The 24,691-nt window shown below is 48.5% G+C and overlaps 1 protein-coding gene across 1 annotated transcript in view; it reads left to right on the top strand.

Moving 5' to 3' along the window:
* Positions 1–1,090: 1,090 nt before the first annotated feature.
* SEPTIN9 (septin 9) overlaps positions 1,091–24,691 on the top strand; it is a 135,782-nt gene continuing 112,181 nt past the window's right edge. The window contains exon 1 of the mRNA XM_027715682.2: positions 1,091–1,182. Within this exon, the coding sequence (XP_027571483.1) occupies positions 1,161–1,182 (22 nt within the window). The 5' untranslated portion in view covers positions 1,091–1,160. The remainder of the gene's footprint in view (positions 1,183–24,691) is intronic.

Raw genomic sequence — 24,691 nt, 5'->3', positions numbered from 1 at the left:
TGGCTGAGCAGTGGTAAGAAGTGCCAATAGTACTGCATCTTCTTAATCCAGCTCATCTAGTGCCTTTCTGTTCCCATGCAATGCCAGGGTTAGGGCTAGGGGTGAGAGCACTTTTTTTTCCTATTGTGGAGTAGTCTAAAACCAAGCAGAGAGCCCTTGCTATGGAAGCCATGCCTTTGAGGTGGTGGATTGTTCTCAGGTGAACAGGACTTGTGCTGCACACCTTTGTGTGTAGGTGACCCACCTGAGGGGTTGTGGAAATCTTTGCAGGGAACAGCCTGGTCCTTCCTCCAGCAGTTCAGGCTCCTGCACCTCTTTGTGCTCTCAGAACAAATTAAGACTAGCTATGACTTTCTTCCTGTCTGTGTTTGCACTGCCACCGGCTGATTGCATTTGCGTAATTAATTGCCCAACCTGTGTCTCGCAGGGGAGCGATCAGAGCGTGTCTGCCCTCCAGGCACATCAGGAATAGCAAAGTATGAAGTCTCCTCTTCCCCGCACCTGGGGAGATGCCCCGGGGAGCTGGTTATGGGGTACGTGGCTCTGCATCCCCGCAGCAGTGAGTAAGTACTCACACGTAGCTCTCCCCGTGGTGTAAGCCTGCACAGGCGTTTTGCTCGGCTTACAGCCTTAACTGAGTCCTGTTCGTGCGGCTTTGGAGAGGAAACTGACGCTTCCACGGGTCAGCAGCGCCCTTTGAACTAGAGAGTGGAGAGCAGCGCTGACCTGAGCCGCTCCGGCAGCCAAGGGCTGAGACAAATCCATGGGGTGCGCCGGGATAGAGGCGTGAAATTCCACCCCTTCCCTTTGCTGCACCGGCTAAATACACCTGGATTTCCAGGGTTGGGAGCTGGCAGGGATAAACCCCGGGGAGTATTTGTTTTCCGAGGGGGTAAGGTGCAGCCGCTGCGGAGGCTGAGCCCTGCTCTACCCCTGCCAGTGCCAGGAGAGTTGGAACAGCCCACAACCCACTCGGAAAGGTGTGTGCTAATCACTGGGAGCGCTGGGGCTGCCCCCCGACTGGAGCCAGCCGCTCGGATGGGGTGGCGGTGTGCGCGTCCCCTCCCCGTCCCTGCCCACAAAAGGATCGTGGCACCCCAGGCACCGCTCAGCCCTGCCGGCCTCGCTCCTGCTCCCATGTCACAGCTCGGAGCGACGGCATGAAGAAATCCTCGTATTCAGGTGAGCCTCTCTCTCTCTCCTCTCACCTCTCTCCCTTTGTGTCTGTACTGGGGGAAAAAAAACCCAAACAACCAAAACCAAAAGTACCACTTGCACAAGCCCTTCTGCCCCCGAGCGCTCTGTGGAGGACGAGCAGCTGTTTCACTGTGTATAAACAGATCCTCTTGATCGGTGGAAAAGGCTTAAAAAGCAAAGCAAATGCAGGGAGGCGGCTCGTTCCAGGCGGAACCCGGCACTGGTGACACGGAGCTCGTTATCAGGAGGCACCTGTGCCAGCACAGGGAGAGATCCAGTGCCCAGTGGAAGTGTGAAATCGGAACAGGGCAGTGGTGTGGTGTGTGTGACACTGCCTGCACTCAGGGCTGGAGGGGTTTCCAAAGGGGATGTAAGAGCTGGGATCCCATAATGGTGGGGGGCTCTCCTCTCCCTTCTCCCCATCCTGGTTTTCCCAGTCTTGCCCTGTGGGGTGAGGACATCGTGCCCTCTGCTCATGTAGGCTCCTTCCCCCCTGGCTCAGAGGAATGAGCAACCATGACTGGGGTCATTCCTCAGAGCACTCTGTGGAATCCTGCTGGTGGCCCCAAGAAGTGGCTGGTGCACAACAGAGTGGACTTGTCTCCTGTTAAAGGTCCCCTGCTCACCCTGTAAAGCTCAGGTGCCTCTGGCAGCTCCTCCAGCTGCAGGACTTTGCTCTCTGTGCTCTCTAAGGCAAGTTCTGCCCTGGCTTTGCCCTGGCCACTGTGGGGATGTGGTGTCAGCATGCCAGCCTCCTCCTAATGCCTTCAGCCACGGGTCTGGCTGCTCTATAGGGATGCTGGTGGCAGCTGCTGTGCTGCCAGTCACTCGAGCCACATCATGGCCAACAGGACTCTGCCTGAACTCATGAGCCACAGGAGCTGGGGGTTTGTCTTGACTCAGAAAATTCCCTCTGTGATGCTGCTGCCTGCTTATTGTTAAAATTAATTAGTAATGTTTCTCTCTTGCACATTTTTTCTTCTCTCATTAGTGTTGCTAAATGGGCTGCCAGGGAGGTTTTATTATGGCTTTTATGCTGGGAACCCGAGAAACCCTGAGCATGATTATTAGCATGTCGTAATGGATTAAACTGGCTATTAATGGTTGTGCATGTGTGTAGGGAAACCTGCTGTTTGTTCTGGCCTCCTGAGGGGCACATGGTGGCTGGAGCAGCCCTGGAGCAGACAGGAGCAGTGCAAGAACAGGTCTGGAGATAACTGGCTGTCATATGAAAAAGCTGTCAGCACTGTGACCTGATATTGTGACTCCTTGCAGATGAGGCCAAGTGGTCCTTTGTTTCTTTGCTTGCTTTGGATGGGCTGTGCTAGAGTGGAGCTGAGGTGCTGCAAAGCCCCTGACAAGCCTCTGGTTGGTGCCCAAATCCTCCTTCACTTGTTACAGCTGAGGTTGGCTGACTTCTGGCCAGTACCTGTAATTCAAAGGGACTGTGGTTGTATTTTGGAAACATTGCTTTGAGCTTTCCCTGGGTGTACGGTGCAGCTTTTTACTTAAGTAAAAAGAACAGAAGAATTGCAATGCTCAGAATATGCTACATGGAAGCAACAGAGTTAACTGCACTTCTTACAACACCTCACACCTTGCAGAAAACACAGGCAGCTCTGCTTTGCAAAGGCTTCACTTTTGGTGCTGCTGTTCCTGCTGTGCTGTGGCTATTCCTGTCAGTGATTCACAGAGCAGAAGGTGCTGGATGGAGGCCACCTTGGAGAGCTGCCACCTCTGCGTGGGGTGGAGCCAGCCCTCCTTGGCCCATCTCTCTGGTGGGTTCCCAAATCAGGGCCCAGCGATGGTCACTCGCTTTAGGGAATTTCGCTGGGAATCCCGATTGCTTCTGCAAGACATGAGATGTACAGGGTGCTGCAGGGCCTCTGGGCTTCCTGCTGCCAGAGAAGCTAGCGAGGTGACAAAGTGACTTCTCAGCTGCAAAGGCTCATGCTGACAGCCCCTGACAGGCTGGAAACAAAGTGCCTGCCTCAGAAACTCCTGAAAATTATGACAAAGGGAAAAAAGCATCTCGTAAACAATTTTTGGGGCTTGGGAGCATTTCTCCCTGGCCTTGTTTGCCCTTCTCTGGTACATTCTGGATCTGTTTTGTGGACTGAGTCCTGGTGAACCCAGCTGGAGGGTCTTGCTTGACTTCAAAGGGCTGGAGCTCCAGCTCCATCCTCCTTTGTGAGCACAGCGAGGCTGCTGCAGTGCTCTCCTGTTATCAGACTGTTCCCCACCCCAGGCAAGATTCACTTTCTCTAAAGTACTTCAGGGGAAATCATTACCCATCTGCTGTGACTTCTGAGTACAAGCCACGTAGGTGGGGTTGGGATGAAGGGTTTACCTTCGGATGCTTCACCTCTTACGAGCAGAGAGGCTCAGACCTTTGTGCCGTAGCCCCGGGCACGTGTGGCTCAGCCCGGCAGTGCTTTGTGTTCCTGGAGCTTCTGGCAGCAGCAGGAGGAGGAGGGGAGAGCATGAAACAGGGAATTTTGCACAGCGAGTTAGAAATGAGCAATAACTTCTGTTGAAGCCAGCTCTTACACGTTTGCCTTGGGGATGTCTGTTATTTCAGATGCTGAAGGCGAACTTGTCCTGGAATACTGGTTTTTTAAGGATTTTTTTTTTTTTTTTTGGTTCTCATTTTCCATTACTCAAGCCCAATTGCATGGCCAAAGAAGCAATAGACAGGATTTGTGATAAATGACAGGATGATTTATAGGTATTGTCAAGGATGGTGCAAATGGTTTTGGCCAAGGACAGTTTCAGGTTTATGTAAGATGTTGGCGTGCACTGAAAGAAGGATCACTGGAATTACAGTACCTCCAGAGTTATCCATAGTGGTTACAGAAAACTACCTGAACTGCAGACTCCTGATTTATTGCTTAGGTGCTTAGGGAGGAATAACTCCTCATATATGAGCTAAAGCTATAGGAAAAACTGCAGGAGTAACAGTGAGAACTGCGATTCCATCATTGCAGGAGGATTTGGGAACAATTTTTTTCCGATATCATGACCATAAAATGATTCCCTGTAAAACATGGGCAATAGAATGTAAGTCAAATTGGAGTTGCTGGTGCTATCTAGAAAATTTGTGTCTGCCTCATCCCTGGAAGTGTTCAAGGCCAGGTTGGATGGGGCTCTGACTAACCTGGTCTAGTGGAAGGTGTCCCTGTCCGTGGCAGGGGTTGGAATTAGATGGTCTTTGAGGTCCCTTCCAACCCAGACTATTCTGGGGTTCTATCTAGGCTAGGAAGCTTTGGGGAAAGAGCCCTGTCCTCTGATGGTTGGTTTGTAGTGTCCCAAGGTCCCCTCCTGTCTCAGACCCTCTGTGTTGCCTTGGAGCCAACACCACGTGGCTCCTGCAGATGCTGAGTACCTGCATCTCTGGTCCAAGGCAGCAGCAGCTACAGGTGTTGGGAGGCAAATGGGGTTGGCATCCCATCAAGGGGCTCCTGTTGTGCCCCAGCACATCCAGTGAGTGAAGAAAAGCAAGTGAGCTCTTGCTGGGGGTGAGCAAAGGCTGATGTGCAGCTGTGACAGCACGGGGACATGCACCACAGCGAGTGAGGTTCATCAAAGCTCAGTGGAGCAGCAGTGGATGGATGTGGCCACCCCTAAATAACCCTCAAGGGCTGTGAATGGACCAGTGCTGTCTGTTGGAGGGGCCTCAGTCCATCTCTGACTGCAGCTGGTCTGAGATGGGCTGGAACAACTGAGACTGGATCTTCTTCAGGCTGATAATACAAGAGAGGTCCAGTGTGATTCCCTCAATGACTTTTAACCTCTCTGCCATAAAAGCTTTTGGGTGAGGCAGAGATGACCTGGTGTCTGCAGAGCCCATTGTTTGCTCCTGAACCAGACCCCATCTCTTGTCACTGTACTGGCACTGTCTGTGTCTGAGCTGTGGAAAAATGAACAGAGTTGTTCAGGCTGGGTTTTTTTTTTATTATTATTTTTTTTATGTAGTTCACTGGCCAAACTGCATTATCAAGGAAAAAATATTGCTTGGATCCAACAAAAACATTCATTTAATTTTAGATTGTCATTTGGAACAGAAATTCGAAATAGCTTGTTTTGAAATATAAAAAAAATAAAAAAAGCTATTGTTTTTCAGCTCAAACTCTCAGCTAGCTCTTACTCCCCAAAACCTGTATTGCTGGGCCAACAAGATATCACACAAAAAGAAAAAAATTGTAGAGTGAGGATTTGCAATCAGCCCCAAGAAGCTGGATCCTCAGTCTGCAGCTGTTCAAACCTGTTGTTCAAATCCTGAATTCAGTGCAAGCAACACCTCCACTGGCTCAGGAGAATGACCTGTCCTGTGGCCCCACTTCCACCTGTTATCTCTGTGACACAGTCCTGCCTGTGCCTGATGTGCCAAAGCACATTTGTGGTGTCTCTGTTGCAAGTTTTGGCCCCTGTGTACTGAGACCAAAGGACTTTGTGGTTTTGCAGCAACAACCTGGTTTATGACGAGGTGCAGCAGCCCCTGTCACAGCTGGGCAGGGCTCCTACAAACACAGTGTAGTAAGGAAAGGCATCAGCCTTTGGGAAGGCTTTTGCAGAAGTGCAGGAGTGACAGGGTTTCCATTTCATCCTGTGTCTTCACTGCTTGGTAGGAATGAGCTATCACTGGAGTTATAGGTGGAGGAGCAGCCACTGTGTTGGTTACTGAGCTCGTGATTGTTCTTATTAGAGGCAAAAGTGTCTGTGCTGGGTGGATGTTTTGTTTAAAACTGGCTCCTATTCTCCCCTTGCTCAGAGGATGCCATTTCAGCTCTTTTGCTGCCATCCATCCCTGGTCCTCCCTCTGCCAGGACTCTGAGCTCGAGCAGGGCAGTGAAGCCTGCCCTGAGTTTTTTTCCTTCCCGTTGGTGGCAGAGCTGAGCTGAAGCATCAATAGAATCAGTGTGAGCAAGGGTGGATGTGAAAGGGAAAAAAAGTGTGAGGAGAGAGTTTTGGAGCCCAGGAGTAGAGGCAAGAGGAGGGATGGTGGTGCTGGCAGTGCCACCCTGGAGTGAGCTGCTCCAGGAACTCCAGTCCCTTGCCTGAGGCCATGGAAGGTTTTTGTGATATGGGTTTGTGTTGGTGTTGTTACCCTGTGTTACTGAAATCACAGGAAGGAAAACAAGGACTATGAAATGAAATTGTTTCTTGATAATCCAAGAGCAGCAGGAGGCTGGTGCACAGACAAAGGGCTTTGCATTATTTTCAGGATGCTGAAAGCTCTGCAGGTTGGCTGGGTCAGCTGCCAGGAATGATCTGCATCATTCACATCCACGTGAAAGCTGGTTGATACCAAATGTCCACGGCCCCTCAGAGAAAAGAACAAATAAAATGCTGTTCCTGCACGGCAAACACTTGCTCACTGTTTGGAAAACTGCATCTCCAACTAGTCCATACCTGTCTCTTACATTTTTAACCAGTGAAGAGCAGCCATGGTGCCTGCTCACACTCACATATTCTGTCTGGTGGGTTTTCTTCCCCAACCCCCTTCATTTATTTATTTTTCTACCACTTACCTATCACACCATGCTGTTCCCTGCTCTGTCTCTGCCTGAGTCTCTTCCCCATTGCTGCATACATGGTTGGACAGGACCTTTGATGTTCCCCCTGGCTGCTGTCTCAGGACTGTTTGAGCTGTAGCAACATTCAGGGATGCCTCAAGAGAGCAGGTACCTTTGTCCAGAGTGTGGACGAAGGGTGTAGGTAGAAGCAGGCATGTCCTTCCCACCCCACATCTCTGAATTTCTTGATGATTGGTGTGTGATGGGGGGCAGAGACAAAGGCTACATGAGCAAGGCAGTGTCACAGACTGAGCTCCCAAACCAACACCGTGGCCAAGAAACAGCATCGCCCAGGTCTGCACTGCGTGGTTAATACATAAAAACCTTTAACAATTCTTCTGATTGCTTTTAAAATGGAAAAAGTTGCATTCTTTAGAAAATTAGATTTCTAATGTGCCTGTCCTCTGCTGTGATAGTAAAGCCTGTAATTTTCTTGAGTGCTGTACATTGTTGGAGTCTCTGTTGGATGAAAGCACCTTGATCCTCAGACAGACTGTTCTCAGCTGCCTTCAGGGCCTCACAGTCTGTTTCTGTGTCATAGCAGATATCGAGAGTTGTTGATGGCTGTTGGCATCAGTCCTGGCAAACTTACCTCAGTGCTTCCTTGCTGCAAAAACTGAGGTGGGACCGTGAGAAGTCCAATCAAAAGACACAATTGTTTTATTTTACTCACTTGCTGACAGAATGTATTGCTATAAATGTAAATGCAATCTGCCATCACATGTTTCTGATGGCTTGTGGTGATTGATGGATCCTTGCTATGAAAAAAACCCTCCTGTAACGGCGTTGTGCTGTGCTGGGGTGGCCGGATCAGCAAGATGAGTTTGGTTGGGTGTTCTGCTATTGCCAGGCTTGGTGGTGTGTGTGGGCAGTGGCAGAGCTTTGTTCCAGGTAGAAAAACATCGCAACATCTGTTAGAAAATAGTTTGGAGAAGCAAGGAAATCCAGCCTGTGGAGAAAAACAAATAAGAAACCGCAACACGCAGACATATGTGGAACATAATGAACAGCCCTGTGGGGGTGCAATGGGGTGATGATCTGCTTCTCCAGGACACCCAGCATCTTCCCATGCCCAGCTGGGGTGAGCAAGGAGAGGTGGTGGCACGTGGAATGGGGAGATGCTGCAGGGAATAACTCCCTGCCCACTGCTGCAGGGGCATCCCTCCCCAGAGCAGCACTGGTGCTGGGGCACTTTGTGCAAGGCCAACCTGTACCTCTTAGACAAGGGGTGTCTTGAGTTTTGCAGCATAAGGTGCGATCCAAATCCAGGGAAATGTCTGTGGAAGAGGAGAGGGCTTTGTATTGCAGCAATTTGTGAAGATTTAACCTGTCAGGGAGTTTACAAAAGGCAAGTAGAGGTTTCCTGCAGGAAGAGGGTAAGACTTGCCTGTCCCTCAGGGTGATGCCAGCTGGCCATGCCAGTGTGCTTAACACCACACCAGAGAGTTCCCCTTCCTACCTGGTCCTGGTATCCTCAGAAAAAAGCAGCTGTGCTTGTGAAGCCCTCGCTCCCTGTGGAAATTGCAGTGCTGCAAGCAGTGGTGTGGTGGGAGAGGTGGAACAGTCACTGGTGAGTCAGCCCGTTCCCACAGTGGCCTGCAATGACTTACTGGTGACAAGGACAGCTCAAGGCACCCTTTAAAGGGTTTGTGTTTGAGAGGGGAATTCGTGGCTGCCTGGGAATCTGCTTCCTGCTGTGTCACTCATGGCTCAGGTGAGCCTCTCACAGGGCTCAGAGGGATTCAGATATCCCTAGAGCAGATGCCAGCATCCATGTGGGATGGCACCAGAGCCTGGAAAAGGAAATTTTTTTGTCCATGGTTGTGACATTTGTGAGAACAGCTGACTGTGCTGGGCAGGAAGGGGCTGGTTGGGAAGTTCTTGCCCGAGCTTCAACATTGATCATTGCACTGCAGCAATCTGAAGCACATTATAAGTTGTTACTTCCATGACCTGAAGTTTTAATTTCAAGTTCAATTCTGACACCCAGGGCATGTAACTGTTCCCTCCATTTACCCCAAACACTGTGCTGCCTTCAATGCTCCCGGGTCAAGCAGATGGAAGTTAAACTGGAGGGATGACTGCAAGCTGGAACTAGCAGCAAAAGGGTTTCTTTTTTTCTTTTTCTTTCCTTTGTCCATGCCAGATGAGTATTATTTACAGGAAACACTTTGTACAGCTTTGAGATTTGTTTAGAGAAGGAGTGTAGGGGAGGAGACAGCTAAAGGCAGAATGGAAATTAAAAAGGTCACGGTAATGCTCAAGAAAATCCATAATTTCCTGGTGTGGGAGTATTGCTATTCTGGGGACTGAGGGAATAATGGAGCTTGGGCTCCAGCTCCCGGGGGAGAGAGTGCTTGCTGAGGGATAGAATGGTTCCCTTTGGGAAGGGAAGAACTTGCACTCAGCAGCCCCCCCGAGGCCTCATGGGGCTGAGCCCAAAGCAGCTGCTGGGGACACAGAGGGTCCCTGACACTCGTTGTTCCCTCAGCTCATCCGCAGTCACGTCCCATCCTTGCAGGCTGTGCTGGTGATGCCAGGGAATCTCTGAGCACACGGGCCTGGGGAGGGAGCTGCTCCTGATCCCCCCGGGTGCATGTTTGCTTTGTTTTGATGTAATCCAGGGAAATGGGGATTGCCTCTAGCTTTGTATAATGGACAGAACAAACAAAGGAAACAAGGACAAGATGCCCTTGGCCATTGCTGGGAGCTGTGGAATGACTCAGGGGCTGAGCTGTAAGTGCCTGGGCACGTACTGTAGAAGTTACTGAGAAGAATAACAGATCTTGGAGTGTTACAAGTCAGGACAAGGGACTTGCACATGGGAGGTGGCAGGGGGGTTGTTCCACTGAGTTAAGCAGGCTGGAGGCTCTGTTTTGCCTGCAGGAAAGGCACAGTTTGGGCTGCAGAAGAGCAAGTGTCACCCACCACCCCAATGGGAGCTCCTAGGTCTCTGGTGGTGGTGGGAGAGTCAGAGACCAGCACCCTTCAGATGCTTTGCTCTCCTAATTTTCAATTTCCATCTTCCTTCTGAGATGACTTTCAATTAATTTTTAAACTTAAAAGCAAAATCTAGATAAACTTTAATCAGTAGGAATGAGGAACATAATTCCTTGCCCGTATAGAATTTAATTTGAAGCACTGAAAGTCAATGATGTTGCCAGTCCAATCCTGAAATGCTGTAATCCTTCTCATCCTTTGCTGTGCTTTAGGGAAGGTTTTCAACCTCTCTGACTTCCTGTGATTTTCAGTGTTCTGGTGATAAAAGGAGTCACGTGTGCTGCATTGCCCTTATCTAAGGTCATTGGTAGAAGCACCTTGAAATCCTTAATTCAGACCTTCATAATGTGCTCTTGCAGCTCTGTCAAAAAAAAAAAAAAAAAAAAAAAAAACAACAAAACAACCCACCTTTTTTTTTTTCCCCTTTGGCATCTTCTCTTCACGTGTTGGACAGCATGTTTCAATAAATTGGTTATAATATTTAGAAATATGACTTTGAGTTGTGCCCAAGCTGTACCAAAACCACCACACTATGAAATTTCAAGTGCCTCTTTTTTAATACTTTTTTTTAAAGCAGGTAAATTATGACTCTCAGAGCTGTTGAGTATTTACTGAACAGCTCAGACACAGCCTGAAGGACTGACATTACTGCAGCTAATTGCCCTTTGACGTTAATTGTCATTCAGCTACATCTGCATCTGTAAATGCTTTCCCAAATTGCTGTTCTGACAAGTGAGATGCCTCAGTTGTCAGTCCCACATCTGAGCACTGAAAGGCTGTTGGTGCTGTGGCTTGTTGGGGATGTCATGGCTTGGGTGGTCTCCCCATCCTGCTTGGCAGCTGGAGCAAGAGGCTGTGAGTTATTTCCCAGAGCGGGATTTTGTCAGATAAACCTCCCAGCAGTGATGTGGAATAGTCTGACAGCTGATTCCTGCAGTTAATGTTGGGAGCAATGAGTTAATCTGGGCAAGGATGAGCTCAGCCCTTGAGAGTTTGATCCATCTGTGGAGGTTTCAGCCCTTCCTCTGTTGCAGAGCTGCTCTGCCCCACATGGTCCTTCACGGACCAGCCGCTCTCCAGGCAATCAGCATCACGTGTCAGTGTTTTAAAATGTACTTCAGGCCTTTTGGACAGTGCACGTGGTGGGGAGAGGGGAGGAGGAGGATGTCTGTGGCTCTGTGGGGTTTTTTGTGTGTTTGTCTTTCTGAAGTTTTTAGAGATCATCATGGGAAAAGCAAGAGTCCTGTGTTTGAGCTGTGGTGCAGAGGGAATTGTAAAAATATGTTTCATAATATGTGCCTGGATTCATGTTCAGATCTTACTGAGCCTTTCCTGTCATTTGGACCCTGAATATAAGTATGGGAACCCCTGGGAATGGATATGAGCCAGAAGAGCTTCCCATGTCAATGTGCTGGGTGCTTATTATTGCAGGTTTTTGCATTAAACTCTTTCGTAGTCTGTGCCTCTTCCTTAGTGGATGATTTTTGGGCTGCTGTTGGCAGAGGTTGTAACACAGGAGAAGGGTTGGTGGACCTGGAAACCAGGGAGCTGGAAGGTCAGTACAGGGCATAGTCACACAGCTTCTGGCAAGCCTTAGGAGCAAAACCTGACCTTAGTCCTGAGTAAAAATAAACGATGTCCTCATTCCTAGCCCTGGGGAGGTATTTCTGTGTCCAGAGCCCCTCCATCTGATGGACAGGCTGCTACTGAGAGGCATACAGGGGTGAGAAGTGTTTCCTGCTGCTCAGGTGTACACAGGAGCATGGGTCAGTGGATGGGAAAACAGGAGCTGTGCTGGCAGAGGTGTGCACAGGGATTGATGAGTTGTGGCTTTGCTCCCCTCTCCTCACCCCCTCCTCTCTGCTGGCTGTGGGCTGCCAGGGCTGCCCAAACAGGCACTGGGGCGGTGGCTTTACCCAGGACTGTTCATGCTCTCCTGCTTTCCATCTGGAGATGACCTTGTTTGAATTTCTAGGAGAGCAGGGAGCTTTCCAGGGTGGGTTTGTTTGCGTTTCTCTCCGAGCAAATACCTGGCTGTCACGTGGAGCTGGAGCAGGTGGTGTGTGGCACCTTGGCCCATTCCAAGGTACTCACAGACCCAAGGCAAAATCGTGGCTTATGCACAGAGCCTGCAGGGCCTCGTTAACCCTGCTGGGAGGAGGATGTTGGGGCATTTCCATGAGGTTGTGCCACTCCTTTGGCACTTGTAGGGCTGCAGGATGGGGTGGGCTGAGGCAGATTTGAGGGAGCAGTGCTGGCCGTGTGTGGGCAGCCTGCCTGACTGCTTTCAGGTAGCCAGTCTGTCCTGGATGATTATACAGGAGGAAAACATAAGGGGATGGCAGAACCCCGGATAGACAAGCTGGGGAAGTGCAAACAAACCCTTGGACTGGGGCTGCTCTGCCTGGCACCTGGAGGCTCTTCACACTGGGGATCCAGTGCACAGCATTAGGGGTTTGGAAAGGGAACAGCTCTAACAGAGATTGTCCCTTTGGGGTGAGCCTGGATGCTGCTGCCCTCACTAACACAGCCCTGGACTGCCTTCCACACCTCAGTCTGCAGTCAGCTGCATCTCACCTTCTGCAAGCACCTGCCTGGGGTACTCACCACCCTGACCTGTTCCTCTAGTTGATGATGATACAACCTGGCAGTTCAGCCCATGTGGGATATCAGTCTTTTATAGGAGCCTCTTGCAACCACTGACTTGAGTCTGGTGTGTAAATTAGACCTTGCTGGTCCTTGCTGGGTCACACTGCATCCTATTCGAGTTTTTTTGTTTGTTGTCCATTTCCAGCGTATCAGGATTAATTTGAATTCTAATAATCTGTAAAATTTCATCTGTACTTGGGATCATCTTTATCTTTAAAAACCTCTCTTTCCCATTTCTAATGGTTAATGCATGATGTGTCCTTAGGTCAAAACATAGCTGGGAGGTCAGGCTTTGGATTAAAAATTGCCTTGACATAGTCCCTCAAAACATCCTGGAAGCATCCCAGCCCTGTTGCCTATAGATTATGGGCAAAATAAGACCATAAAGCAAGTAGAGATGTCTGCTTTGGGGGCTTAACAGCCTCCTCTGCTTTTCAAATCATATCATAATCTTTGAAGGATTAAGCACTGTTTCAGCTGCGGGGTTTTTTTAATTTCACTTTCTTATGGAATAGAGTGATGGTGACAGATGCCCAAGAGCCCTGGAGGCCAGTGCTTTGTTTATTCACAAGGAACTTAGGGCATGAGAGGTGACAGTTCCCTCTCCTGTCACTTTCTGTCCCTCATTTATCCCTCTCTGTCACCTTCTCTTGGACCACAAGTCTGCCTGGCAGTGACCTTGCTCTGTGCTTGTATCACCTGGGCAGAGCCTACAGAAGAGGGATTTGGAGTTCCTCCAGGGGATTTGGTGGATAAATGTGGCCCTCTCATCTCTCAAAGACATGAATATGCCACTTTATTGCCAAGGAAGCTGAGTTGCAGAGGAACCAGCTGCTTCCTTGGATTTTGTGGCCAGCTTGGGGCATAATCAGGTGCCATGACTCCTGCCCCTTGTCTGTGCAGATAACCAAAGTGCTTCCTATTCTAGCAGCTGTCTTTCAGACATTGATCTTAAAGCTAAGAGGGAGCTAATATCCTCTATTACAGAGGACTGAGACCTGGAAAAAAACAAGGCAGAATTTAATTTTGCCTGAGTTGAGCCATCTAAAAGCATCTCTAAATCAGAGCTGGTCCCTGCAGCCTCTCTCCAGCCAGGGGCTGCCAGATGAGTCACCCTGTTTTCCAGCTCCATCTGGGGATGTGACTCACTGCTGAAGAGCCCATCTCCTGTTGAGTATGGGGGGTAGCTGTGCAGACAGTGGGGTGCTGCCCCAGGGCTTCCAGCTATCTGGAGTGAGGAGTCCAATCCCTTGGAGATCTGGTTATAATCCTAGGTAGTGGGAATCTTTCCTTCAGGCACTAGAGCAGGTGGCTGCCAGCTTGCAGCAGTGGGCAGCAGTGTGGTGAATGCTTGGTGTGCCAGCTGTTCCCAAAAGAAGTGGCAGCAGCACCTCTCCTGCAGATGGGCCTGCTTCCCCTGACCTGCTCAGGACACAGGTGGTTGAGGAGCAGCTGGGTCATGCTGAGGACAGCCACTGTCACAGATCTGGGGTCTCAGAAATGGTAAATACATTTAGCCTCTACCAGTGAACATTCTTCTCTGGCTCCAGAACTGCTCACAGAGAGGTACTTTTGTGGAGAGGAAGAGAGGTGCCAGCAGGAAGCTTGCTGAGACAACACAGAAACGTTTTCTACTCATGATCTCAGCCTCTGGAGATAAGGCTGGAATTTTGACACCCCCCAGAGCATCCTCCCTTGGCCCTGTGTCAGTCCCACAGCTCTGGACACGGCAGGGAGTATCCTGCCTGTGTGCTGCTCCTGCCAAGGATATAAAGGGTTGGGGTAGGTTTGGGCTGGAGTGACGTGGCAGTGCCATGGATCCCCTCTGGACAAGAGGTGTTGGAGTCCTCTGACAGCAGAAGGTGCCATTTGTGAAAGCTCATCTCGTGTAATGAACTCTTGAGGGTGTTGTTGAGGGCACCATCAGTGACCTGAGCCCCCAGACAGCGAAAAACCTGCCAGGTCTAGCTGGGGCAGGTCACTGTGTGGTTCATTTTGTATGACATGAGGTACATGTTCATAAGCTTCACCCTGCTGGGAGTCCTCATTTGTGCCACTGCTTGGCACAGCTCAAGCTCTGGGCAGTGCCAGGGTCAGTGCACGGAGGTTTGGGTTACTCAAAGGCAGCCACTGCCTTTTTTTTGTGGTGAGGATTTGCATAGTGGAGACTGAACATCTGTGTCATTGGGGTGAGTGACTGGAGGGAGGGGCTCTGGGTGGGACCCAGAGCTCCACTGCCCAGCTCCGTTACACCGAGCGTGCCATGGGCCGTGTACAAAGCTGCCTTTCAGCCAGACCCACAGAATAGGCTTTGTGTCTCCCTGTGTGAGCCCTCTTTATAGAGAGAAAGGCTTCCTCAGAGGCTGCAGGCACTGCTCCATGACATGGAATGGTTCTTACCTGTGCCAGGAGTGATTTCACTCTGCCTTTTGCCAGGGCTGAGCTGTTTGGTGGTGCCAGGTGCTTTACTTTTCCCTTGCTGGCAGCTGGGGAAGCCCATTAGAGGAACAAGTTGCATTGGGACTGCTTGGTACCTGGAGAAAGGCATGTGTAACCACAGAGTAGCATCAAGAGATGGTTCTTACATCTGGGCTTTATTTAAATGAACCTAATCTTTAATTTTCCTGCTGCCCTGCTGTAGGGCTGAATGTTGCAGAACATGGCTTGGCAGAAATGTAGGTGTTTGGTTTAGAATTATTTTTTCATAGAATCATAAAATATCCTGAGTTGGAAGGGACCCACAGGCACTACTGTAATCCAAGTCCTGGCCCTGCACAGGACAGCCCCAAAGATCCCACAATGTGCCTGAAAGCGTTGACCAAACACTCCTTGAGCTCTGCCAGGCTTGGGGCTGTGACCACTGCCCTGGGGAGCCTGTTCAGTGCCCAACTTCCCTCTGAGGGAATCCCTGATACCCAACCTAACCTCCTCTGACACAGCTTCATGCTGTTGCCTCATGTCTTGCTGCTGGTCACCAGGGAGAAAAAAAATCAGTGCCTGCCTTTTATCCCTTACAAAGATTTTTAAAGGATAACCCAATGTGACACTGGCACTTAAGTATTGATTCTACATCTTGTTTTTAAATGAACTTAGTGCTTTTGTGCTGGTACCTTACTCCTCTGATGTGCAGCAGCTGGACACAGCAAATACATTCTAGGGCACAGCATGGGCAATGGGGACTTGTGAGAACCTGGTCCTACATTAAATGCCTTTAAAGGAGAGAGACTGGGAGAGAGGGGAGCACACAGGAAATTTAGACTTGGAGTTCACTGACCCTTCACAGATAGAGCCTTAAGGCACTTGTGTAGCTGGTTTTGGGACCATGGTTGGGTTTTCTGTGGCTGTCTATCTTGGGGATGGAAGAGGGAACTCTGAGGTACAGCAGCTCTTAAGATACAGATGGAGTTATAGTGTAGTTTGTAGAGGCACTTCTGCAAACTCTAGTGTAAGCTGATCTGCAGCATTAGGCACTCCAATATGTCCTCAAATTTGGCTGAATTTCTCCTCTGTTCCAACTTCCCTGCTGCAGCCATTATTAAATATAATTGTAAGATATGAGGAAAAACACCAAAGAATGTTACTAGTTTATGAAACTGGGTTGCCTTAGCTACTTCTGGGGTAGAATTAATAGGACAAAACCCTCAATTGTGTGAGTGGAGGGCTTCATTGTAGTCTCATACTGTAACTTCCTTTCCCTCCTGTTTAGGGACAGTGGACATTATCTCAGGCATCTATAGATAGTGCCTGAGTCATTCTTTATGGTACAGCTAAAATGTAAAAACATTAAATAATATATCCCTCCAGCTCCTATAACCAGGGGAAGTGCTTGACACCTCATTTTCCAGGCAGAGAAAAGAATATGTGGAGGAGGAAAGTTACGTGCAGCAAGTCATGTTAGAGCCTGATGGTGGCTGAGCAGTTCCTGACTCCCCTATTACAGCTGAGCTGATTCTCCCTGCCCATCCACCTCAGCATCTTCCTAGGGCAGGATTAGCCTTGGATGAGCAGGGACAAGGTGCAACTGGGGTTGGGGTTAAAGATAAATGTTATAAAGTGGAAGTGTGATGTCCTGAGGGAGAAACTGCGATTGTGAGCTTAAGTTTCTTGCACAGGGCTGTGCAGGGAGCTGTTTTCTGAACCATAGCCTGGAGCTTGGGCTTTCTGACTTCAGGGCAATCCTGTATAATACCAGAGTATCACAGGGGTGATACTCTCAGCCACATGATACATGTGTGAGCTGTATGTATGTGGTGCAAAGTGTGTGTGTTCAGGATGCTGCTGCCCTAGGGATGCTCAGGTGAAAGGGCTCCAGGTAGCATTTGGAGCCTAAAGTATATTTAGAACATATATATTTGTTGGATTTTGTTTGCACAGAGAAAAGTGGCTATTGTCTGCTTGAGCTCAATGCCCTTCCACAGTTCTCTTCTCCATCAAGTGGCCAAAGAGTTTGTGAGTGTTGACCCCGAATATTCATCTGAATTTCTGGCTAGGAAGAGGTTTCATGTCTATGTCCCCTTGGCTGCTTCTTTACCTACTGCTGGTTCCTTCATCTGGATGTTACGTGGCTGCAGTGGAGCATCTCTCATATGGTGTGAAGGAAAAGGACACTTGGTCCAAGTCTGGAGTGAGACTTGGACATGCAGTTTCTTCAGAGTGAGACACTGGTCTCAAAACCAAAGGCTGCCCTTTATCTCCTCCAGCTGTGATGAGGAGGAGCTCACTGAGGCTGGGCAGTCCAAAGTGGACAGGTCTCCTCTGGGTGTCCTGTTCAGTCCAGGTGCTCCCACACTTCTGACAAGCTGTGGACTATCCCAGTGTGTTATCCTAGTGGGTCATCCCAATGGATCACTCAGGCTCAGGAGAGCCCTTGACCTCTGCCCTTTGTCAACTGCTGCCCTTTGGCTACTGCGCCGCTGCCTCTTTGTTCTCAGCTTTTCTCCATTATACACCCCCATCCCTCTCTGGGAAAAATCAACATTTGCCTTCCAGAGCCTGGCAAACAGAAGGGGTCTGTATTACATCCTCATGGCAGCCCCAGGCTCACAGGGCTCCCATGATAAATCCAGTGGTGTCTGTTGCCAGAGGGACCCTCTGAAACACAAGTTTGGGAGTTCTGTGTGTGTGAAATGAGAGCAGGGAAGCGCAGCATGTGGACACTGAGCAAATGCTGGAGCTGGGGAATAAAACGTGGATTGCACTGAGGTTACAAGAAGATGGCAAGGAATGGATTTTTAACCTGAATTACCACATTGCTGCTAAAGCTGCATGCAGTGTTGGAGTGCAGCAGGGAGCCAGATGCTGGGCTGGGAAGTTTGCACCAGGACTTCTCCTGCGTGGTCACAGCCAGAGTGTTACAGGCCTGTGGGAGTGGGGAGCAGAGCTGCAGGGCAGACTGGGAGTATTTGATCCATATGGAAATACCAGGCTGTAGTTTTAAAATTCCTTTCCCCTCCTTCAAATCTAACAATGGTTTTCTCCAGCTAATCCATGGCCATTGCCAGACGAACCCGAGAAAGTGAGGTGCACTTGTGGGTCTGGAAGCTGTAAATGCTTGGGGGTTTTGGAAGGCAAAGAATGAGTGGTGATTGTTTGTTTTGTTCTTTGTTTCCATAGTACTCTGGGCCTTATCCCCTGTCCATTCAGGCTCCTGAGGACTCTTGTGTTATTAATGTTAATTATTAACTAACACATTTCTAGCTTGCTGAAGCTCTTGTGGCAGCTGGTTAATGTAAGAGTTTGATTATTTCCTTCTTTGAGCAAGGCTGCAGCTTGGGTGTGTTCAGATCCGTTCTCTCCTTCCCATCTTTGCTGGGATGCTTCAGGTTCTGCAGAAAGAAATGAGCCCAGATCCAAGCTGCTCTTGTGACATCCTCCATCCAAAACCCCCTTGTTTAGAGAAAATGCTACAAGGCAATTGTTTGTTGAATTCCAGTTCTTGTGTCCTGCTTCTCTTGGATTTCTGCAGATAAGAAGTGTGAGCAAGTGTAGAGTGTGGTGCAGACAGGGTAAATTTAGAGGGACAAGACCTCTCTGGAAATCTGGTTAGCTTCAACAGTGAACTGAAAGGAATTTTAGGCTTGACAGCGGTTACCAGATCCATTCCCAACCAGCAGAGCTCCACAAGAGCAGTTTTCTGTTCCTGCGCAAATCCTTTTCCCTTCCCCTCCTGCTGCTAAGTAAAAGAATCCCATAAGCCAGTAAAGCTGACAACACACATACAAAAGGCCTGTTTTTCCAGTCCCTTCCAATTTGTGAGGATACTTGCGTTATAAATATGCATTTGCACAAGTCATCCGATGTGTTGGTGTGGTGACGTGGCATCTTTGCTGCTGCCCGGCCGGATTACTGGAGCACTCCAAGCAGAAGGGTCACAGATGATGACTAACATGCTTTTTCACATGAAAAACTACTTGTGCTAATTTATTTTTTTTTTGGTGCTTTCATGGTTGTCCAGTGTATCTCTGAATGACTATCAGCTGCGAGGAATTTGTGGGCAGTAAAGAACAGAGGATCACAAGGAGTGATGAAATGATCTTGTTATTTCTATGAAATGAATGTCTGAGGACTGAGTTTACTCACCTCTGAATAAATTCATGGGGAAAGGCACAGTCCCTGCACTGTTTGAAGGCCATTTTAGCTCTTGAGCAATTTGCCAAAGCACTTGAGATCACTCCAGTGTTTTAATCTTGAAGTTGAGATTGAACACCTCTGAAAAGCCAAGACTTTGTTCAAACACGAGCTTGAATTTGTGATGACTGGATAAAAATGTGTGATGTGGGTTTTGTGGGTCAGCCAAGACAATTTTCTGGCTTTAAGCTCTATGGATGCAGCAATTGATTTCCTGAGAATTACGGCAGTTTGAGTGAAGAATTTGAATCAAAGCCTAAACTTGAGCCAAGGTTAAAGTGCTGGGTGCCCTGTCATCTTCTATCACCTTGTACAGGACTGGTCCTTCTACCTAACAGAGCCCTTTGCTGTGGCCAGTCCACTGCTGGGCTTGGGGAAGCCTTTCTAACACTGGAAAAACTGAGGCTTAATTCTTGCTGCCCTTTATGATTAGCACAAGCTTTTGTAACATTTCTTTAGTGTTAGAACATGTTTGGCACCTGCCAGAAAGCCTAGTGTTGTGGTAGGAATACATGCATCCTGCCAATGCCAATTTTCCTGTGGTTTCCTTGAGGGTTATCTGACATCCAGCCTCGGGCCAGGTTCTTTCTATGTGTTAATAGCACTGTGCTGATTAGCAGTGTTGTTTGGCCCCAGCCTGGTGATATCCAGCTCCCACCTCAGGCAAGTGGTGTTTTAGGCTGTCTTTCTATGCTTAGCCTTTGACCCAGACACACACAGTTTGTTGATGTGCCCACATGGTGATGGTTGTGTTGGAGAAGGTGGTGGTTCCACTCCTGAGTCTGTAACCAGTGCCCCTTGGCAGCAGCATCCCTTCATTCCATCAGCATCCCTCCATCCTGGTGAAAGCTCAGTTTGCTGCCAGAGATATTTGATCCAGAAGGAAACCATGCACATGGGTTCAATGTTGGTTTTGGTTGTTTTTTTTTTTTTTTTTCCTAGCTGTGCTCAGCTTCTTTGTAAAGAGTTTCTGTTACACAGAATCTGGAAAAGTGTCTCTTATTCTTCAGTGCATGTTTCTGATTAGTACTGGAAATGAACATGAATTTTTTTCCCTTTTTTTTTTTAACCATATTCCTTTTGAGGTTAATGTTGCAAGTGGATTTCAAGTTAAGGGAAGTGAAATTTGTAATTGTGTGGTTCATTGGACTCGAGCTCGAAGCAATAGAGATTCTTCTTCCTTTGCTACTCTACAAACAGATGTCCCTCCCTTGTGGTCCTCAGCTTCCCCGAGCCCCTCTATCCCCAGCTGTCTCCAGTGACACCACAGCTCCATGTGCCAGGATGTCCTGTTTCAGCAGCTGGTCTGGAGTGTTGGAGAAGCCACAGACATAGTTGTTGTGCTGCGTGGATCAAACCCTGTGTGGGTCTTCCTCCTGTTAGCAGCTCCGGGCCATGTTACTGATGAGATCTCCTCCAACCAATTTATTTTAGGAGCTTTTAGAGCTTGCCTGGGTGAAGAGGGATGAAATACAGCTGTCAGTGAAGGCAATTCTCCTGCCCACTGTCTGGATAGTACCTGTGAAGTGGATACAGTGAGACATTTCACACCCTAAAGGTGTTGTGATAGATGTTACACATCCTAACAGGGAGTGGAAAACCCTGTCCCAACAGTTGGCACTGGTTCCTGTGCAGGGCAAAGTGACATCCTTGCTGTCCTTTATATCCTGCCTAGCTGACAGCAGGATGGCCTGAGGCAAAGGGCAGGATAGGGTATAGGAGTCAGGGCTGGGTGTGTGCAGTTCATGGGCTGCTGCTCCTGCCCTGGAGGGAGCCAATTCTGTCAACCTTTGCTTTAAAAGCTGCTGGTGTTGTGTAGGGGCTGTAGACACGTCTGAAGGGTTGTTCTGCTGAGAAGTGCCAAAGGTGAAGTCCAGAGATAGCTCTGTGACATGATCCATAGCTGTACAGCCCAGGAAAGAGCTCTGGGGAGGCAGGAGTGTGGAAACCAATCTTGGATGGAGATGTCTCCAGTGCTGTCTGGACACCCTGCTGTGTTGTGCTGGGTGAAGAAGGAAGCTGAATTATCTATCTCAGACCTGTTAGTAAATACATGTAACAGAAGCAAGGGTCATACTGGCTGCTCAGATGAGCTGGTGCTGCTTTGCTGACTCCAGCACAGTGTGGGATGGCTCCTGCTGGGTTTGGCCCATCCCTTTCTATCACCACCTTTGTTTGATTTGGGTTCTCTTGTTTGCTTGCTTTTTGTTTTTACTGGACTGTGTAGAGAGAGTGAGTTCCTGAGTTGCATCCTCCATTGTTTGTCCTCACAGCATGGTTTCTGTTGATAATGGGAATTGCTCATTTGTTCTCTTGAATTTTACATCACATGAGTGTAGCAGCATGGGTCACTTACTGTGAGGGGAGAATCAGTCCCAAGTGGTCTGTCTCATTACTGTTAAATGCATCCATAAAGTTTGGGATGTATCATGCAAAAACTCTGTTTTGGGGAATGTATATGTTGACTGAGGTGAACATGTCTGGCAGTTCCCTAGTTGGCTTTAGATTCAGCCAAGTCAGCTAGAAAAGTCACTCTGTAGCATGGACAGTTTCTCTAAAGAGGCTGGATTCATTCCCCCTGCTGCTCTGAACCATGTCTGCATCCAGGTAAACATCTAGAAGATGCTTCTGTTTCAATACTGGGATGACTTACATCCGTCATGTCTTATATCAACAGCTGCAAGAAGCCCAATAGAGTAGAACATTTGTCCCAATATTGTCTGGAGGGAGTGATTTAAATGTGAGCCTGGCTGGGATTTTGCTTGCGCTGCCATGACACGGAACAACTCTTGACTTTGGCAGTTGCAAAGGAGATCCCAGTGAAGCCCAGTGTCCTTGAGTACTGCTGCCTTTCTGCTGTGCCACGTGGTCCCAGCCTGTGGATCTGGAGGAAATTAGTCATTGATTATAAAACATGAAAAAATATTGCTCGGCGAGCGAGCCAAGGTGAGGCTGAGCTGGGCGAGCGTCAGAACTTTGTCCTGCTGAGGCACATCCGCTGGGTTGAATGAGCCCTTCTTGGACTGACTGACTTTAACTGTCGGACTCTTCTGTTTTCAAGTCGTTCTGCTGGGAACAAGGGGGAGAGGATTCCTAATTTCAGCTAAATAAAGCATAATGCATTATGTTTCTTCGTCCAGCGCGCTACAATAAATTTATAGCGTGGCTTGAGGGCATTTGAACAGCGTTAAGAGGGAAGGCTCATAGACACTGTGTCTGGGGTGGAAACCTTTGATTTTTGTTTCACAGCCCTGCAGCTCAAATGTGGGGCTCAGCCTGCTGCTTCCAGGCTATAAATAGAGGTAACCCCAGAACACGCTCAGCACGCCGATGCTCTCTGGTCCTGCCCGCTCCACCGGCTTCCTGGCACTGTGTTCACAGCAGCATATTTTTAGCTGTTGCTTTCTCATTACTTATTTTATTTTTTGACAGATCTTCTCTTCTTGCCTTGCCAGGCTGCCAGCTTTCCCTGCTGTTTATCTGCTTTCCAGGACTGTATCTGGATCTTCCCTTGGTGGAAGGGCAGTGGGACATCACAGATAGCAAGCTTGGCTTGGACTCTGTAGCATTCCCTTTTCCCAGACTCTCTGTTAAGGTATTAGGCAGCCTGGATGAATTTCGTGTTTGCTCCTTATTTTTTCTTTGTCTGAAAGGGAATTAACAGCATTATCATGTATTATTAATGTTGTTAACAGGCAGTGGAGAAAAAGCTGTCAGAAAAACTTCCTTCTAATGCTGCCTCCAACACACAGCAAATCAATTGAGCTTGTCTACCCATTTAAAAAGGGTGTGAATAGTAATTCCAGGGCCCCAGAGAAAACCTGTGAGACAGGGCATATAAACAAATTCTCAGAAATGTTTGCATACAAGCCACAGGCTCAGCCAGGGCATGGATGCTCTGATGGCTGTGCTGTGTTGGATGCTCCAAGTCCTATGTGTGTTTTTCCACTGGAGTCGTTGCTAAAGGGAATAAAGCCTATTTCCTATGTGCAGTCCTGTCCAAGCTTGTAAGCTCCTGGTTCAGCTTCCGTCCTGCTTTGCCGCAGACTGAATGAAGTCTTTGAACCTAAAAGGCTGTGTTTAACCAGCTCAGCGTGGCTGCATATCTGCGTTCCTCAGCCTGCCACCCATAAGGGACGATTTTTCTCTGGTTTTTGAGCAGTCCTAAAAGCCAGATTTCAACACTGCACCTTGTCTGCACACAGGCAACACAGAGGTGTTTGCTCTCTGTGTGGAACTGAGCCAGGACAAGGCTGCTCTTGCAGCCTGTCTCAAGAAGTGCCATTTAGAAATCTGTTGGGCAGAGGAAATGTGCCTTCTCGTTCCTGCTAGCGTCCAAAAAAGCAGTAGACATTTAGAGAGGAGGAAATAATTAAGAGAAACATTTGGGGACTGGGTTTAATGGAAAAAATATGTTTAAAATTTGTAGTGCTGGTTGTAGTGCACAAGTTCCTATAAACTTCAGCCCTTCTCTCTCTGTCAGTCAGGGAATTACAGACCGGGTGCAGCAGCAGTCTGTCCTGCTGCAATGCAGGTAAAGCTCTCATAGAAGGCAAACTGGGTGTTCACGGATGTGGGTGGACAGTCCTGGCTCTATTTTTGGCTCTTTGGGGGGCAGAGCCAAGTGAGGGGGTGGCTCTGGGTGGTGCTGGCCATGGGTTCTCTCTGTGGTGCTGTTTCCCAGGACCAGCCCTGTGGTTCAGCCACATAATGTTGCAGGCACAGAGGCTTTTTATATTAGAAAAGGAAAGGGAAAGAGCAAACACACACAAATACATATATATATAAGCAGAGGGTTCTGAGCATGAGATGCTTTTTCCACATCAAGTTGCCAGGCAGCCCTTTTTCCTTCCCTGCCCCCCTCCCAGGCCTTTTTTCTCTGTGTATTTATTCTTAACAAATTTTTATCCTGTATGGTGCAGTCTTCCAGTCTTACAAACCTTACAAGGTTTGTAAGGTTGTGACTATGTTACAAATCACAGTTTGGGGTTATTCTGCAGCTTAAACTGGTGTTGTTCTAAGCCCTTTGCTTATTGTCCAACAGATCTGGTAGATGGTGAGAAGGTAGTTTAAGTAATATAATTGAACAGCAACATCATTCCAAAATCCTGGGAGTTTCTTACCTCTTTGCAGGGTAGAAATCCTGATTTAATATTTTTATGTGCTGAAGGAGGGTTTCTAATGAGCTGAGGAGCTTCTGTGGCTTGACAGCTCCAGCATCTGGTGTCTGAGATGACAGATACCATCCTGGAGCTGTTATTCCTGCAGCAGGTCCCACCAGAGACTGGGCAGCTGTCAGACTTTCTGAGAATCCCCATACCAGGACATCATAGCATTTGGGGTGATTTCAGGATATATCATCCCACCTGAGGTGGTTCACTGCTTTTATTGTGGTAAGAAAAGGAGAAACTGAGGCACTGATCAATGTACAGTTTCAGCTTCAAGGGGAATTCTGGTTCCTGCTGAGTTTTTCAGCCCACCTGGGAAGCAAGTGTACTGTCAATCACCATTTTTACAAACAGGTAGCTGGGGCAGCAGAGAAATTATGTTTAATGTTGCTGATGGACTAGAAATGTTGTTGTAGTCAGCAGGTCCCTGTGGCTTGTCTGGAGTCTGGGAGGCACTTGGGAGTTTCTGATGAC

Source organism: Pipra filicauda, unplaced genomic scaffold, assembly GCF_003945595.2.
Source record: "Pipra filicauda isolate LSUMZ 115617 unplaced genomic scaffold, ASM394559v2 scaffold80_size11013439_pilon, whole genome shotgun sequence".
In the NCBI taxonomy this organism is placed as follows: Eukaryota; Metazoa; Chordata; class Aves; order Passeriformes; family Pipridae; genus Pipra; species Pipra filicauda.
The sequence above is the reverse complement of the archived record's forward strand: the minus strand, read 5'-3'. Positions and strand labels throughout refer to the sequence as shown.